This window comes from Ischnura elegans, chromosome 11, assembly GCF_921293095.1.
Source record: "Ischnura elegans chromosome 11, ioIscEleg1.1, whole genome shotgun sequence".
Lineage (NCBI taxonomy): Eukaryota > Metazoa > Arthropoda > Insecta > Odonata > Coenagrionidae > Ischnura > Ischnura elegans.
In genome coordinates, this window is record NC_060256.1 from 27035495 (window position 1) to 27050874 (window position 15380).

General features: G+C 39.0%; 1 protein-coding gene across 2 annotated transcripts in view; it reads right to left on the reverse strand.

Moving 5' to 3' along the window:
• LOC124167986 overlaps nucleotides 1-15380 on the reverse strand; it is a 73300-nt gene that overhangs the window by 20710 nt on the left and 37210 nt on the right. For both annotated transcript variants that reach the window (XM_046546068.1, XM_046546067.1), the window contains exons 8-10: nucleotides 13946-14197; nucleotides 10368-10601; nucleotides 8100-8201 (exon numbers count right to left, since the gene is read on the reverse strand). In XM_046546068.1, the coding sequence (XP_046402024.1) occupies nucleotides 8100-8201; nucleotides 10368-10601; nucleotides 13946-14197 (588 nt within the window). The remainder of the gene's footprint in view (nucleotides 1-8099; nucleotides 8202-10367; nucleotides 10602-13945; nucleotides 14198-15380) is intronic.

Here is a 15380-nt window from a genome sequence, read left to right on the forward strand (position 1 = left end):
GATCGTTTTCCTGCATTTATCGTTTCCCTTTCCTGGTCCCAAATAAAGTCCCATACAGACAATGTATTTGTTCCCGAAGTATCATTTTCCTGCATTCATCATTAGATCACAGTCCCGATGTATAATTTTCCCACATCCATCATTTGATGAAAATGAGACAAAGTTTTTACAATATCTCATTTACATGCTTGAAACTTCCCCAAGAGATGGAATGGATGGATGGAATATGATATATTTTTAATTATTTAGATAGAAAGTAGTGTATCATGCTTGAGTGTACATTAGTGCGGATCGGAAAAATGGATTTTTTTCAAATCCATTTGACGCACTGAAAAAAAATTTGTGGGACTCATAAAAAATAAGGTGAAAATTTTTGAGACCTCTAGGTGAACCCCTGACCCTAGCTCAAATGCCATTTTTAGGGGGGAGGGTCAAAAATTGAAAATTTTAATATTATATGATCATTTCCTGAGGTTACTGTCCTACAGGCCTAAAATTTCATGCATTTTGAGTCGATGGGTCGAATAGCAGATTTCTTGAACTTGAATATTAAATCATAGCTTGAAAATTCGAATACCTCGAATACTAGAATTGCACAAAGCATATTAAACGTACGTTACTTCTTCTATTCACTTAATGAATAAATAAAAAGGTATGCAGTGGAACCTTGATCTATTGTTTTTCAAGGGGATGGACGAAAAAAACGATGAACGCGGAAATGTTTGACCAAGTTGCCCATGGAGCAGGAAACCCAAGATTTTGGCGAGTAATTGTGATTTCCTTTAAATGATTCAAACAGGAATTAGGCTGATTAATGGTTTATTTTAATTTTATGGAAATAATTTGGGCATATAGTTGATTCAACTAACATCTCTTTCAAATATCCTAAGGGGACACACCACCTCAACAAAAAATTATTGCATGCCGTCTCGGCATTTACACTGCTACAATGGATTTCTGTCTGATGTATAGATTCTTATCTACCATACGCTATTTCAGCGGCACGCTCATCTGATACTCGGCTTCATCCAACTTCTTACTTTCAACAGGTACCTCACTTTACCCCCAATCCTACTGTCAAATGCTAGCGGACAATCCGAGGCATTTTGCAAAATACATGCGCTTCTCCACCGGATTTTCTTCAATTATTTTCAGTCCATCTTTGGAAGTTTTCATGAGATAAGCAGATGAAAACGAAATGGAAGCAGGGATAAACCAAATATTCTGAGAAAATATCCCTTCGTCTGTGACTGTGACAAAAGAGATTTATACCATGACTCATAAATTGTAACTTGATATATGTTTTCGGAAAAAAATACCACATCAACTTCCGAGATGCTCAGCTGCAAGGATATCGAGTTTTGCCAGAATGCTCAGACTCCATCGTATTTTGACCTTTATTTCCTTGCAAAAAATGCTTAAATAAAGCCAGAAATACATCGTGTTTGGTCTTATATTTTTTAAATTACGCACACATTGCTTATATGTATTTCAATCCAATAATGGTGTAATATCAATTGCTGAAAGTCATTGTTAGACACCTTTTGGGCTAATACATGACTCATGCAACAGTTGACCTCCTGAAATGGGGAACTTCGATGCAGGTAGGCAGAAAAAGGTCAGTGGGGGAGAAAGAGGGAAGGGTGAAACAGAATTCTATTATTCTAATGTAACTTGATATTTTCTTTTGAAGCTTTTGATTTATGGCCATCGTAATAGGAACCCTGCACGAGCTGGGGCCTTTTGTTTGATTTCGGAGAGGAGGAAAGCGTTGGAGGAGGGGGTAGTGGATTTTGGGTATTGTGCTACGTAGTTACTATCCCACGGCACTGAGGTTCTCCTGGCGGGGGAAACTGGGGATTTTCGGTTTTTTTCATAGGGTCATTTTCGGTTCCCCACGTTGAACTCTTTTCACCACTATAATCTGCAAATTTGATGTAGTTCATCAACTTGCCTAAAACGGTGCTGCATACACTAAACGACTAAAGTTCTCTACATTTTCTGAGTCAACTACCAACGACGTGCGTGCGACTGTGTATGGTGCAAAATTCAAAGTACAAATTCGAGATTGTACCTATAGCATAATTATTCGCGATCTCGAAAATCGAATACTTACTAGAATTCGAGGTATTCAAGTAAACGCAGATACTATTCTCACATCTCTAATTTTGAGTTATCTGCCATCGCAAAGCCACAAAATTCCAAATTTGCGGCCGCGTCCACCAAGAAAAAATTCCTACACCCATGCAGCACGTGGATAGTAGAGCAGCAGGCCATTAGCATCCCCTCGCCCCCCTCCCATGCCCCGAATACAGCTAAATTCATCCAGCGTGTGCTGCTAGGAGGGTGTACTTCTTTGATAATATAAATCAGCAGATGGTAGGAGGTAAAAAAGAATGCGCAGTTAGACAACTTGTCCCTTTTTTGCATCTGGTCGGCATTAAACTAATAAATGTAACCAATTTCAAGGGAAGTGATGAACTATTTTTGTATTATTCACGATATTTTCAGATCTGAGAAAGCAGGCAAGGAGCCTATGGTCTATAAAGTGGCCACTCAAGTGACTAGAAAGGTGCGCAAACTTTGGAGATGCACATCTCTTACTTTAATGTTAGACAGCCTGCCACTCTTCTATCCACGGCATTGCATGGCCATTGGAATATTTTCTTTGCGGACGCACACTCAAATTTGGCATATTGTGGCTTTACAGTGGCAGATACATCAAAATACATAAAATTTTTGTCCTTAGGATCAGGACCAATCTATAAGAATGAGTCGACAAAATCTATAGGAAATGACCATAAAATATTAAATTTTTCCATTTTTCACCCTCCCCCATGAATGGCATCTGAGCGATGGTCAGGGGTTCACCTAGAGGTCTTAAATGTTTTAGGCCTTATTTTTGATCAGTCCCACAACTTTTTTGGATGGGCCAGACGGATTTGTAAAAAATTGATTTTTCCGATCTGCCCAATTGTGCATTCCATCACAAGGGATAGGAAACTAGTATTCTCAAGCATAGAAAAAAAGAAACTCTCTTCAATTAAAAAGGCAAAAAATTTCTCTTGGCACATCAACTATACAAAGATGCTATTACCTTTTTCTATCAGGTAGATTAGTACTGTAATAACATGAGCCCCTTGCATCAAAGCTTGAAAATCGTATTCCCACTTAAATTATTATTTTGAAAGAAACCAAATTCTGGCAAAATTTGCATATCCTTTAGACTTCTAATTAGTTAATTAACTTAAAGCATTATTTATGGCATACTAAATAGTTTAGATATTACCATTGATTGTGCAGCAATTGTCTCAATGTTATTAATTATTCACTAGCAGGCCACCCGGCGTTTTTCAGGAAGGATAGCACCCAGAGGAGTGGGAAACATGCAAGTTAGAATTCATGGTCACGTAGCAGGATTTTTAGGAGAAGGAGCAAAGCTGATATGATGATGGTATACACATGTTAAAGCAAAAAATGGAAAAACTACTTCGATACAACATGCACAGGATAACCTCATATTCTTATATAGCTTATACACTTCACAACATTGATAGTTATATGTATCTGCATGTGCATAGACCATAAATGCATATCCCAACGAAAAGATTTCAACCAAAAGGATTAATAGTATAGATGTGTGAATAGTGTCCGCGAATACTCGAATACCTCGAATACTAGAAAGTATTCGATATTCGATGTCTCGAATAATTATGCTAAAGGTACGCTCTCGAACACTTCGAATACTTTGAATTTTGCGCCGTATACTGTCGCACACTGTCGTTGGTAATTTACTTAGAAAATTGTAAAGAACTCTAGTCGTTCAGTGCATGCAGCGGCGTTTTAGGCAAGTTGACGAACTACATCAAATTCGCGGATTAGAGCGGTGAAAAGAGTTCGACGTGGGGAACCGAAAATGGTTGGGTGAAAAAATCCGTAAATCCCTGGTTTCCCTCACCGGGAGAAACTCAGTGCCGTGGGATAGCAACCTAACGGCATTCCCCATGATCCGCTATCCCCCTCCATTCAGCACTGGCCTCACCCACTCTGACCCTTTCCCCTTCTCCGAAATCAAACAAAAGGTCCCAGCTCGTGCAGGGATCGTATTACGAAGACCTTCCCTTCGAAAAAAATATGAAGTTACACGAGAACAATAAAAACGTGTTTCACACCCTCCCCCCTTTTCTCACCCACTGACCTTTTTCTGGCTACCTGCTTCGAAGTTCCCCATTTCTGGAGGTCAGCTGCTGCATGAGTACTGTGGGATAGTTACATTAGCGCATTTCCCAAGACCCGCTATCCGCCTCCATTCAGCACTAGCCCCCTCTGAGGCTTACCTCTTCTCCGAAATAAAAAAAGGTTACAGCTCGCGCAGGGATCATATTACAAAGACCTTAGCTTTGAAAAAAATACCAAGTTACACGAGAACAACAGAAACGTATTTTTTGCCCCCCCTTTTCTCACCCACTGACCTTTTTCAGCCTACCTGCTTCTAAGTTCCCAGTTTCTAGAGGTCAACTGCTGCATGAATCACCTATTAGCCCAAAAGGTGTCTAACAATGACTTTCGGCATTGATATTACACCTTTATTGGATTGAAATATTAGTAATGTGCGTGTAATTTTTAAAAAATAATACCAAACGCGACGCATTTCTGACTTTATTCAAGCATTTTACACGAGGAAATAAATGTCAAAAAACGACAGATACTTAGCATTCTGACGAGACTCGATATGAGCTGCAGAGCTTCTCGGAAGTTGATGCGGTATTTTTTTCCGAAAACATATATCAAGTTACAATTTATGAGTTGGGCTATAAATATATTGTTACGGTCGCAAACGAAGGGATATTTTCTCATGATATTTGGTTTCTTCCTGCTAGCAATTCGAATTCATCTTCTTATCTCGTGAGAACTTCCAAAGATGGACTAAAAATAATTGAAGAAGAAGAAAATCTGATGGAGAAGCGTGTGTATTTTTCAAAACACCTCAGATTGTCCGCTAGCACTTGACAGCAGGAGTGGGGGTAAAGGGAGCTACCTGTTGAAAATAAGAATATGGATCAGGCCAAGTATCAGATGCGGCCTCAAATTTGGAATTTTGTGGCTTTACGATGGCAGATACCTCAAAATTAGAGATGTGAGAATAGTATCCGCAAATATTCGAATACTAGAAAGTATTCAATTTCGAGATAGTGAATGATTATGCTAAAGGTACAATCTCGAATACTTTGAATTTTGCACCGTACACAGTCGCACGCACGTCGTTGGTAGTTGACTCAGAAAAATGTAGAGAACTTTAGTCATTTAGTGCATGCAGCACCGTTTTAGGCAAGTTGATGAACTACATCAAATTTGCAGATTATAGTGGTGAAAAGAGTTCAACGTGGGGAACCGAAAATGACCCTATGAAAAAAACCGAAAATCCCCAGTTTCCCCCGCCAGGAGAACCTCAGTGCCGTGGGATAGTAACTACGTAGCACAATTCCCAAAATCCACTACCCCCTCCTCCAACGCTTTCCTCCTCTCCGAAATCAAACAAAAGGCCCCAGCTCGTGCAGGGTTTGTATTAAGAAGGCCATAAATCAAAAGCTTCAAAAGAAAATATCAAGTTACATTAGAATAATAGAATCCTGTTTCACCCTTCCCTCTTTCTCCCCCACTGACCTTTTTCTGCCTACCTGCTTCGAAGTTCCCCATTTCTGGAGGTCAACTGCTGCATGAGTCATCTATTAGCCCAAAAGGTGTCTAACAATGACTTTCAGCAATTGATATTACACCATTATTGGATTGAAATACATATAAGCAATGTGTGCGTAATTTAAAAAATATAAGACCAAACACGATGTATTTCTGGCTTTATTTAAGCATTTTTTGCAAGGAAATAAAGGTCAAAATACGATGGAGTCTGAGCATTCTGGCAAAACTCGATATCCTTGCAGCTGAGCTTCTCGGAAGTTGATGTGGTATTTTTTTCCGTAAACATACATCAAGTTACAATTTATGAGTCATGGTATAAATCTCTTTTTTCACAGTCACAGACGAAGGGATATTATCTCAAGATATTTGGTTTCTCCCTGCTTCCATTTCGTATTCATTTGCTTATCTCATGAAAAATTCCAAAGATGGACTAAAAATAATTGAAGAAAATCCGGTGGAGAAGCGCATGTATTTTGCAAAATGCCTCGGATTGTCCGCTAGCACTTGACAGCAGGAGTGGAGGTAAAGGGAGCTACCTGTTGAAAATAAGAATTTGGATGAGTCCAAGTATCAGATGGGCGTGCCGCTGAAATGGCGTTTGGTAGATAAGAATGTATACATCAGACAGAAATCCATCATAGCAGTATAAATGCCGAGATGGCATGCAATCATTTTTTGCGAGGTGGTGTGTTCCCTTAGGATATTTGAAAGAGATGTTAGTTGAATCTACTATATGCCCAAATTGTTTCCATAAAATTAAAATATTCCATTAATAAGCTAAATTCCTGTTCGAATCCTTTAAAGGAAATCAAACTTACTCCCCATTATCTTGTGTTTCCTGCTGCATAGGCAAACGAGTCAAACATTCCCGCATTCATCGTTTAGTATTCGAGGTATTCGAAATTCGAGGTATTCGAATATTCAAGCAATGATTTAATATTCGAATTCGATATTCGAGTTCGAGAAATCTGCTATTTGACCCATCTCTAATTAATAGGTAAGATCAGTATCCTTTGAGTTATGCTATTTGTTTTAAGGAGTAAAGAGGTGTGCCTATCTGGCAAGGATGTCCTACCACAGAAGTTGTATGATGTGACGTAACAAATGGTAATGAGAAAACAACGCGAAGGACGCATCGGACACAGCTAAAAGTAGCACTACAAGGTTTGAGATCATGAGATTCACCAGAAGTACACTACTATTCATTCAGAAGTACTTACTTTGGTCGCATTCGTGCAGCCATATAATAAAATGCATAACGGGCAGAAAAAAAGACATCTTCTTTTATATACAGATAAAGATAACAATTGTTTGAAGTTAATTCAATCGTCAGTTGTTTGGCTGGATAAAATGCTTTTGTGACTCTAGAGATGATCACATTTTGAAGAGCATTTAGGTTCAATAAAAAATGTATCAAGTTAACACAGCGATTTGAGTCATTTTCTGCAACGATCATCATAAAATATACTATTTAATTGCATTCAATAATACACCACCCTAACAGGTAGTAACAATGTAAAATATGGCTCATGACAGAACATCACCATACTTCCATCGTCATGTCTCATGAAGTACTTACACTAGTGCAATAAAATGAGTGTTGTGATGCAAAGAGTAAAAAAAATGTTTTTCATCACAGGTAGGAAGATTAGAATGCCTCATTTGAAAGGTCTCTCTTGGAGCTCCATGGTGGCTCAAGGCTCACCATGATGTGTAGGGGAACTACATACATGGCCTCAATTTCAGAAAATATTGAAAAGATCATAATCTTAAGTTAATAAGAGTACCTCATTTTCAAATTTTATCTTTGAGGCAATAACAATAATTCTTAAAGGTATTCTGTAGGTTTCCTTGGAGCATTTTGGAAATATGTTCCCTATCACCACATATACAGTCCTGAACGTGGAGTGTAAACAAACTACATATGTATATGGCAGTGCAAGTGGCCAGGCATGGGGGGTACTTATTGTATTTGAAGATTATAGAGTGAGGTGAGAGGGGTGACCCTGATATTTCTGGAAAAATTGAAAAGGTGGTAATCTTTAAGGCAGGCTCTCCAATGAAAGTCTTCATTTCACAAACTAGAACACCAATGTTAACAATTAATCAAAGAATACTTAAAGGTCACTTGTCCATTCATGTCAGACCACAAACACATTATTTTGGGTGGGTATTTCATATTACCTAGGCACAGAGGAAAGTAATGAACCTCTGACTCTCTCCATAACAATACCATTAATCCACTTCAGCCAAAGTCACCCAGGTAGATCCCCAAAGTAAAGACCCTAAGTAAGACCCTAAAGACAAACGAAAATTTTTAAAGACGTTTCCTAAGATTTATTTTGGATTCAATAAATTTTAAAATTTCTTTAGAGTATCATATAGCCAATCACTATGCTTACCTTCAAGGTGCACAATATTATCAATCTTCTCAAACCCATCTCCAACAAAAGCATCAACTGAAGTATTTGGTCGAGCAGCAGCATTTTTCAGATAAGGAACATCTGTAGATACATGAAAGAGAATCCAACAAAGAACTAAAAAAATGCAAATAATTGTACCAAATATCTAAACCTAATTCAAATGGATAATGTACGTTGCATTAAAATATAATAATGTTCGGTATTGATGGTTGAACAAAACACAGTACAGTGGCGACAGGGCTGGGCAGTATTTCAAATACAAGTTTACCTGTAGAACTTGCGCACCTTTTTTCCAGAAATCCCAGTGAAAAAATGGGGGTGCCCAGCTTACACGAATCCTCCAAATTTTAATGTAAGCCGCGTTCCATTTACCCTCAAATTCTTATCGTTTATTTCTCCAGAGTTTAGCATTGAAACAAGGAAACCTTTGCAGGAATTACATTTATAAGATTATTTAATCTTATTAATCATGAAAACGTAAATTTATTGATTTATTAACAAATCACGAGTTCCTATATTACAGTCCGGCGGCCAAGAGCTGTCCGATGACATTTAGACGGGTCTAGTTTGGGGTAGAGGGCAAGGTTGCCAGGTAAGAAAGGGAAACGCCCACATCACTAGTAAACAAAAGGGTTCGTTAAAGAAAGGAGCCAGAAGGGATGACGAGGGTGAAGGAAGGATGACGAAGGGATGACGACCCATAGGAAGAATCTTTTGAATTCAATCGATTCGACTAAAACTTTGTGAAAATGCATGTTGAAATGTAAATACATAACCCTGGTAACTTTTCCCCCCCTGTATAACCCTTCTCCCTCACCCCCCTGCCAAAATTTGGGTATTTATTGGATTGTCGATATAATAAACAGTGTGCTTGAGAATGACCCCTCAGCATCCAAATGAGTAGTACCAATAAATAATTTTCCAGTGAAAAGTTACCAGGATTGTGTATTTACATTTCAAGAATCCTTTGTCTTGGTGATTCGAAGAAAGGGCTTGTTTTGGTGGGTCAGGCTTATTTCAGTGCTTCATATGCATGTGACAGCATTGTATGACAAGGGGAGGGTGTGAGGGTGCATTTGGGAGAAAGCAATTGGCTGCAAATCGTGCTGGCGCAGGGTTTTCCGCCTCTCCTTTTGCGCTGCCATCAGACAACTCTACCCGGCTGGACTGTAGACTGCACCCAAAAAGCATTAGGAAGTTATTTTCCTCATGAGCCGGCTTATGCTTATAATCAATCCTTCATGTAAGGCCTGGTTTCGAAAACCACACATCCGTAACTGTGTGATCATGGATACAGAAAAGTGGTTCGCGAGAATGCTTCAAAACCACTGCTCGACGTCAGAAAATACACTGTCAGGGCCCATGCCACATAGTCGCATCTCGCACAAGTTGTCCAGGTTGCAACTGCTGCGCAACGTGTATCCATGATCAAGGAGCGTGGTTCGCTCACTGCCAGGCTTGGAAAAAAAGAACACCATGCTCCCGTGAATGCAGCTAGCACGCAATTGCTTCCGTTTTACTAAGGGGATTCTAACGGAAATAATAAGCCCGATGTATTCTAGCATCAATGCCGTAATTCCGATGATTTTGCATCTGATATTATTTCTTTATGAAGATAGCGGAAAATATTGAGCAAGAGGAAAATCATGTACAAATAATCCCCAACACGGATATACCGCAGCCGAAAAATCAGGAGTCTGCTGTTGTTGGCAAGATTTGGGAACATTTAAATTCAGTCATGTCATTTAAAATTGTGATTATAGGTGCAAGAGAGCATTTATTTGGATTCCAGCAAACCCATGGAGACAATTGACAAGCTGCTCATTGAAATATTGGAAAGAGATATGAAAACTCTTACCCAGCCTGAAACCCTGCCATTATTCGCCAGGAAAGAACCAGACATTATGGCATAATAATATGTGCCTAAACTAACTCATAAAATGGAGTGTTAGCTGCATGAAAGTGATTATTGTCATGACAAAAATTCATTGCTAGAAAAAAAGCTTAGCTAGTATTAAAGCATAAGGTCCCCTTTGTTAACCAGGACTCTTAACCTAGATATATTAATACAAAAATGACCTCAGATCCTTTCTGTTAGCTTGGGCCAAGTTGCGGATGGTCGACCATTTTGTTTAGCACCTCCATGATCCCCAGTATTATTATAACAGTTTTCATTTGACTTCCTCTTTCACTTTAAAATCCTAAAAAATTATTTTTAACACCACAGATCCAAACACTTAGACTTACCTTTCTCTTGACATATGAAGCCTAACGGGGCATCGCACTGCCGCCCTCGAAACAATATTTCTGGGGCATTGAAGACTTTTCTAATAGACAGGCAATCATGGTGGGGTTCTGGCAATCCAGGACCCCACGGAGGATATCCCTCAGGTCCTCGTTTTGAAAGAATTAAATCCTTACTTTGATGCCACTCCCAATCAGTACCATTGTATTCTCCACCAATCCATAGATCACAGTCATCTGGAATTGATAAGTCATGTACTTGTGAGAGACAATTTTAATGAGTGTGATCCACCAATCATTCTTAGCCATACCATATACTACTCAAACAGGAAGACTTTACTGAACAGAGATGTTGAGTTTAATAACTTGAAAGTCAACCCTTTGATTCTGACAACAAATTTCGTAGTCATCGGAAACTCTCTTTTCTGTTTTGTATAAATTCACATAACCATAAACATTTCGTGCATTTTGACATGTCTGCCACAATTACGCCACAAAATGCAAAATTTGAGCGCCTGTCCGCAAACAAAATATTCCAATGCCCACTCAGCGCTGAGGATAGGAGAGCAAGAGGCCGATCGCATCCCCTCTCCGCTTGCCTCTCCCTATCCTACACCGCTTATACAGCAAAATTCATCCTGCGTGTGCTACTAAGAGGGCGCTCATCTTTGATGATTTATATCAGCAAATGGTAGAAGGAATTACAGAATACGTAATGAGGCAATGTGTCCCTTTCTTGACACCTCGTCAGAGTTAAGCAAATCAATAATACCAACTTTTAGAGAGGGGATGAAATCACGAGCAATACAAAAATATTTCATAAACTCTATAAAAGTTGGTAACATCCATTTGCTCAATGCCGATGAGACACCAAAAAAGAGACAAGTTGCCTCAGAATGAATTCTTTTTTACCTTCTACCATTGGCTGATGTATATTATCAAAGACAAGGGCCCTCCTAGCACACACAGGATGGATTTTGCTGTGTAAGGGGTGTGGATGATGGAGAGGCAAGCTGTGAGGGGATGCAATTGGCCTGCCTCTCTCCTAGTCTCCACGCTGCATGGGCGTTGGAATATTTTCTTCACAGATACACACTCAAATTTGGCATTTTGTGACTTAATGGTGGCAGAAAGATCAAAATGCACCAAATTTTTTACCTAAACGAGAGTATCTCGGCAATATCTTAGGGGAATCAGGGGCGGATCCAGGATTTCTTTCTAGGGGAGGGGCACAAGGATACCTCATAATACAAAACGAGCGCAATGATAACGTGACCGCATTAAAAATCTTGCATATATTTGAAGGGTCTGGGGGGGCATTTGCCCCCATCCCCCCTCCTAGATCCGCCTATGAGGGGAATGATCATAAAATATTATTTTTTTTAATTTTTGACCCTTCCCCCATAAATGGCATTTGAGTGAGGGTCAGGGGTCCACCTAGATATCTCAAAATTTTTACAACTTATTTTTGATCAGTCCCACAACTTTTTTTCATTGGGCCAAATGGGTTTGAAAAACATCGATTTTTCTGATCTACCCTAATGTGGGTATTCTCAAGCATGATCTACTACTTTCTATCTAAATAATTAAAAATATATCATTTTAATCCCTGTTCAATACGTATTTGTATGGGAACTCTCACCTAAATTTGTTGGCAAAAATGTTTATAAACTCAAAATATCATATGAGACCAGTGGCGCTGCGAGGGGGGGGGGATTTTGGGGGATAAAACCCCCCCCAGAGCTCAGAGAAATTTTTAAGTTTAATCCATTTTACTTAATTGGATTGATATTACTAAAAGAATAGTGTAAGGATGAATAAAATATCCCTCAGAAAGCCGTAAAAACTCACTATTTTTAACGATATATCATTAAAATTCCACAATTTATTAATCTCGCACCTACCGCTTATCCTGGTGAGTATTCCACACCCCCACACAACCCGGTATTAGTTTCACCTAAACCCCTCCCAGCCTTAATTCCTAGCTGCACCCCTGAATGAGACTACCTCAAGTTATCATCATCAGAAAATTTTCTCTTCTTCAGGTCAACTAGAGTTTAAGAACTGAGATAAGGCACTAAAACAGACTAAAATTACCGTATTTTCCGGCGTATAAGACGACTGGGCGTATAAGACGACCCCCAACTTTTTTGTTAAAATATATAATTCGTGCTATACTCTCCGTATAAGACTACCCCTTTTCCAACGCACACTACCGGTAAATAAAAAACATCAGATTTGATTTCAATATAGAAATTTTTAATTAATATGCTTATGACATCATGGCATGACATGATAGCATGAAAACGGTCACTAATAAACATAAGTCAGTTCCTCATAAAACATATAAAACTAAAACAGTGCAAGTGGATTAAACTTTTCCTAAAGCAGTCTGATACAAGGAAGTTAACAAACGATAGAGAGAGCTCGCAAGTCACTGCGAGTCAGCAACGCAGTTTCCATTTAAAAACCTTTAAAATCCTCCATAAAAACATCCAACTGTGGAGCACGCATGTTTCCTCCTTTTGTGAATGACTTCTCACCGCTAACCATCCACTCATTCCACTGTTCTCGAATGCGATCTTTAAACGGCTTGTTTAGGCATACATCCAGTGGCTGTACCAATGATGTCAATCCTGCAGGAATAACTGCTGAATCTGTATTTAGTCTCGCAAGCCTTTCCTTGGTGCTGGGAGTTAAATGAGCCCTGAACATATCCCACACCAGTAGGCTACGTTTTTTAATAAGTCCACCTGGTCGCCTGCTCCATACGTTATCAAGCCATAGCTTTACCCCTTCTTCATCCATCCAGCCTTTTTCATTCACATGTACAAAACAACCAACAGGGAACTTGAGTTTCGGCATTGTTTTTCTTTTAAAAATAACCATTGGTCTCAGTTTGGCGCCATCAGCTGTGCAAGCTAGTACCACTGTAAAACTGGACTTCTCATGTCCTGTTGTTTTAATTAAAATAGTTTTTTCACCTTTTAGATGGACAGTCTTATTTCCAACCATATCAAAATTCATTGAGGTTTCATCCATATTTCCGATACTATTTAACGCATAGCCATGTTTATTGCGCTGTTTTATTACGTATCGATGGAAGTTATTTAATTTGGCATCAAGATCTGCAGGTAATTTCTGTGCAATTTTTGTCTTTTGCCTCAGTACCAAGTTGTCTGATTTATATTCCGTGCTCACGCGCCTGTTAATGCATTGCATTCACAACTGTCCTCTGCTGATTGTGTTGAAGTGCCTCCGACCGTTGGTTTAATTGTCTTGCTTGGTTCTCCCTTGGCCTCCTTTTAACATGGAAGTTCACAAAGCCTGGTATATTAGATCTCAGCACTGGGTTAGGGTTAGGGTTCTGCAAATGTGTGAAGTGTTTGTTCAGTGCGGCCACCCCTCCTCCTTGCTGCCACATTCCCGGCGTATAAGACGACCCCGACTTTTTAAAAAAGATTTTAGGTGCTAGAAAGTCGTCTTATACGCCGGAAAATACAGTATATGTTTATGTATTAAATCTAACAAAAAATTGCAACCATGCAAAGTACATGTAATCTATTTTAAATAAAACTCACCACATGTATCATTTTGGTGTTTAGTCATTACCACAGCTATGAAGTAGGCCAAATGCTTGGAATCCAACTCAGCCAGGTGGCTGCCAGGAGCTAGCTTTGGGCAAAGTTCTCTAGCTTTTTCCCATGATGCCTTTCGATTTATGAAGAAAGTAAATGATTTATTTTGATGCAAAAATGTGGTTCCACCATTAACTCCATTACGCTCTATTTTTATTGGCTCCTCAGAATTCAATTCCTTTGAGAATAGACTGGCTATAAGACATAAAAGATAACCAAATATGTACATAGCACTAGTTAACAAAAATCATCATTTCACACAACACATAAAAAATAAATATAAGAGGGGTTCAGGCTAGTGTGGCGGCCATCAGCACTGAATCCAGGATAGGGACAAAGGGCTCTGGGAATAGCCTCCCAGCAGTAGTGGGGGTCTGAATAAATTATAATTTTTTATAGAGTAAATTTGATACCCATAAGGGGCTATAGTCCCCCCTAGCCCCTCTCTGGATCTTCCACTGCTAGCTATAGAATTGGCTTCCTAACCTGGGCACAAATCCCTGAGATGGAGAAGATTTTTCAAAGACTGTGGATTACCTGCTAGAGTGAACAACACTTCAAGTTAAGTACTACATCCATTGGCTGGGATATTAAGCCATGGTATCCTCAGTACCTTTCGCAAAGAGATCGTCTAGCTTTCCCCCACCGTACTGTGACTCCCATTGCTTTCAAGTCTTCTTGTACTTTTGTTTTTGTTTTTTGAGAAGAAATTGTTGTATGCATTTGCATGCTCTTATGGGGAAACCCATAGAACTTTCATTCATTCATTCATTCAAATAAAGCCAACAGTGAGCACTGGCTGACTCAGTCTGAGAAGCACTCAAAGTGCAAAATTTGCACAGAGAAATGTGAAACTCTTCTACTTAAAGCCATCATTTCATAATTTTACAATAAAAAGTTATATCTACCACTTATTTTTCATGAGCTTTCAATGTCTTTAACGTTTCGGTTCATTTACTCATTCAGGGAAAATTCCTTATTGAGGTAAGGAATCACTAATAAGAGCATGAACAACAGCAATGCACACGGCCAAGGAGCAGCCGAGAAGTGGTGGCATGCTTGGCAGGTGTCAGTGATGTCATCAACTCATTTACAAAAGGGTTATGGGAATCGATTGAATTGTTCAAGTAGTAAACTACATATAAGACACGGTCTCAGGCGTTACTTTGTGGAATTGCTTCATGTTAAATGAAATAAAATAACTATGTTTTATTCCACACTTTATTTTAAATCGTACAACCGGTTTCAACACTTAGTGTTATCATCAGGTGAAAACACTAAGTGTTGACACCGGTCGTACGATTTAAAATCAAGTGTGGAATAAAACATAGTTATTTTATTTCATTTAAGTAAACTACAGATTGAATGTCGAATTTCT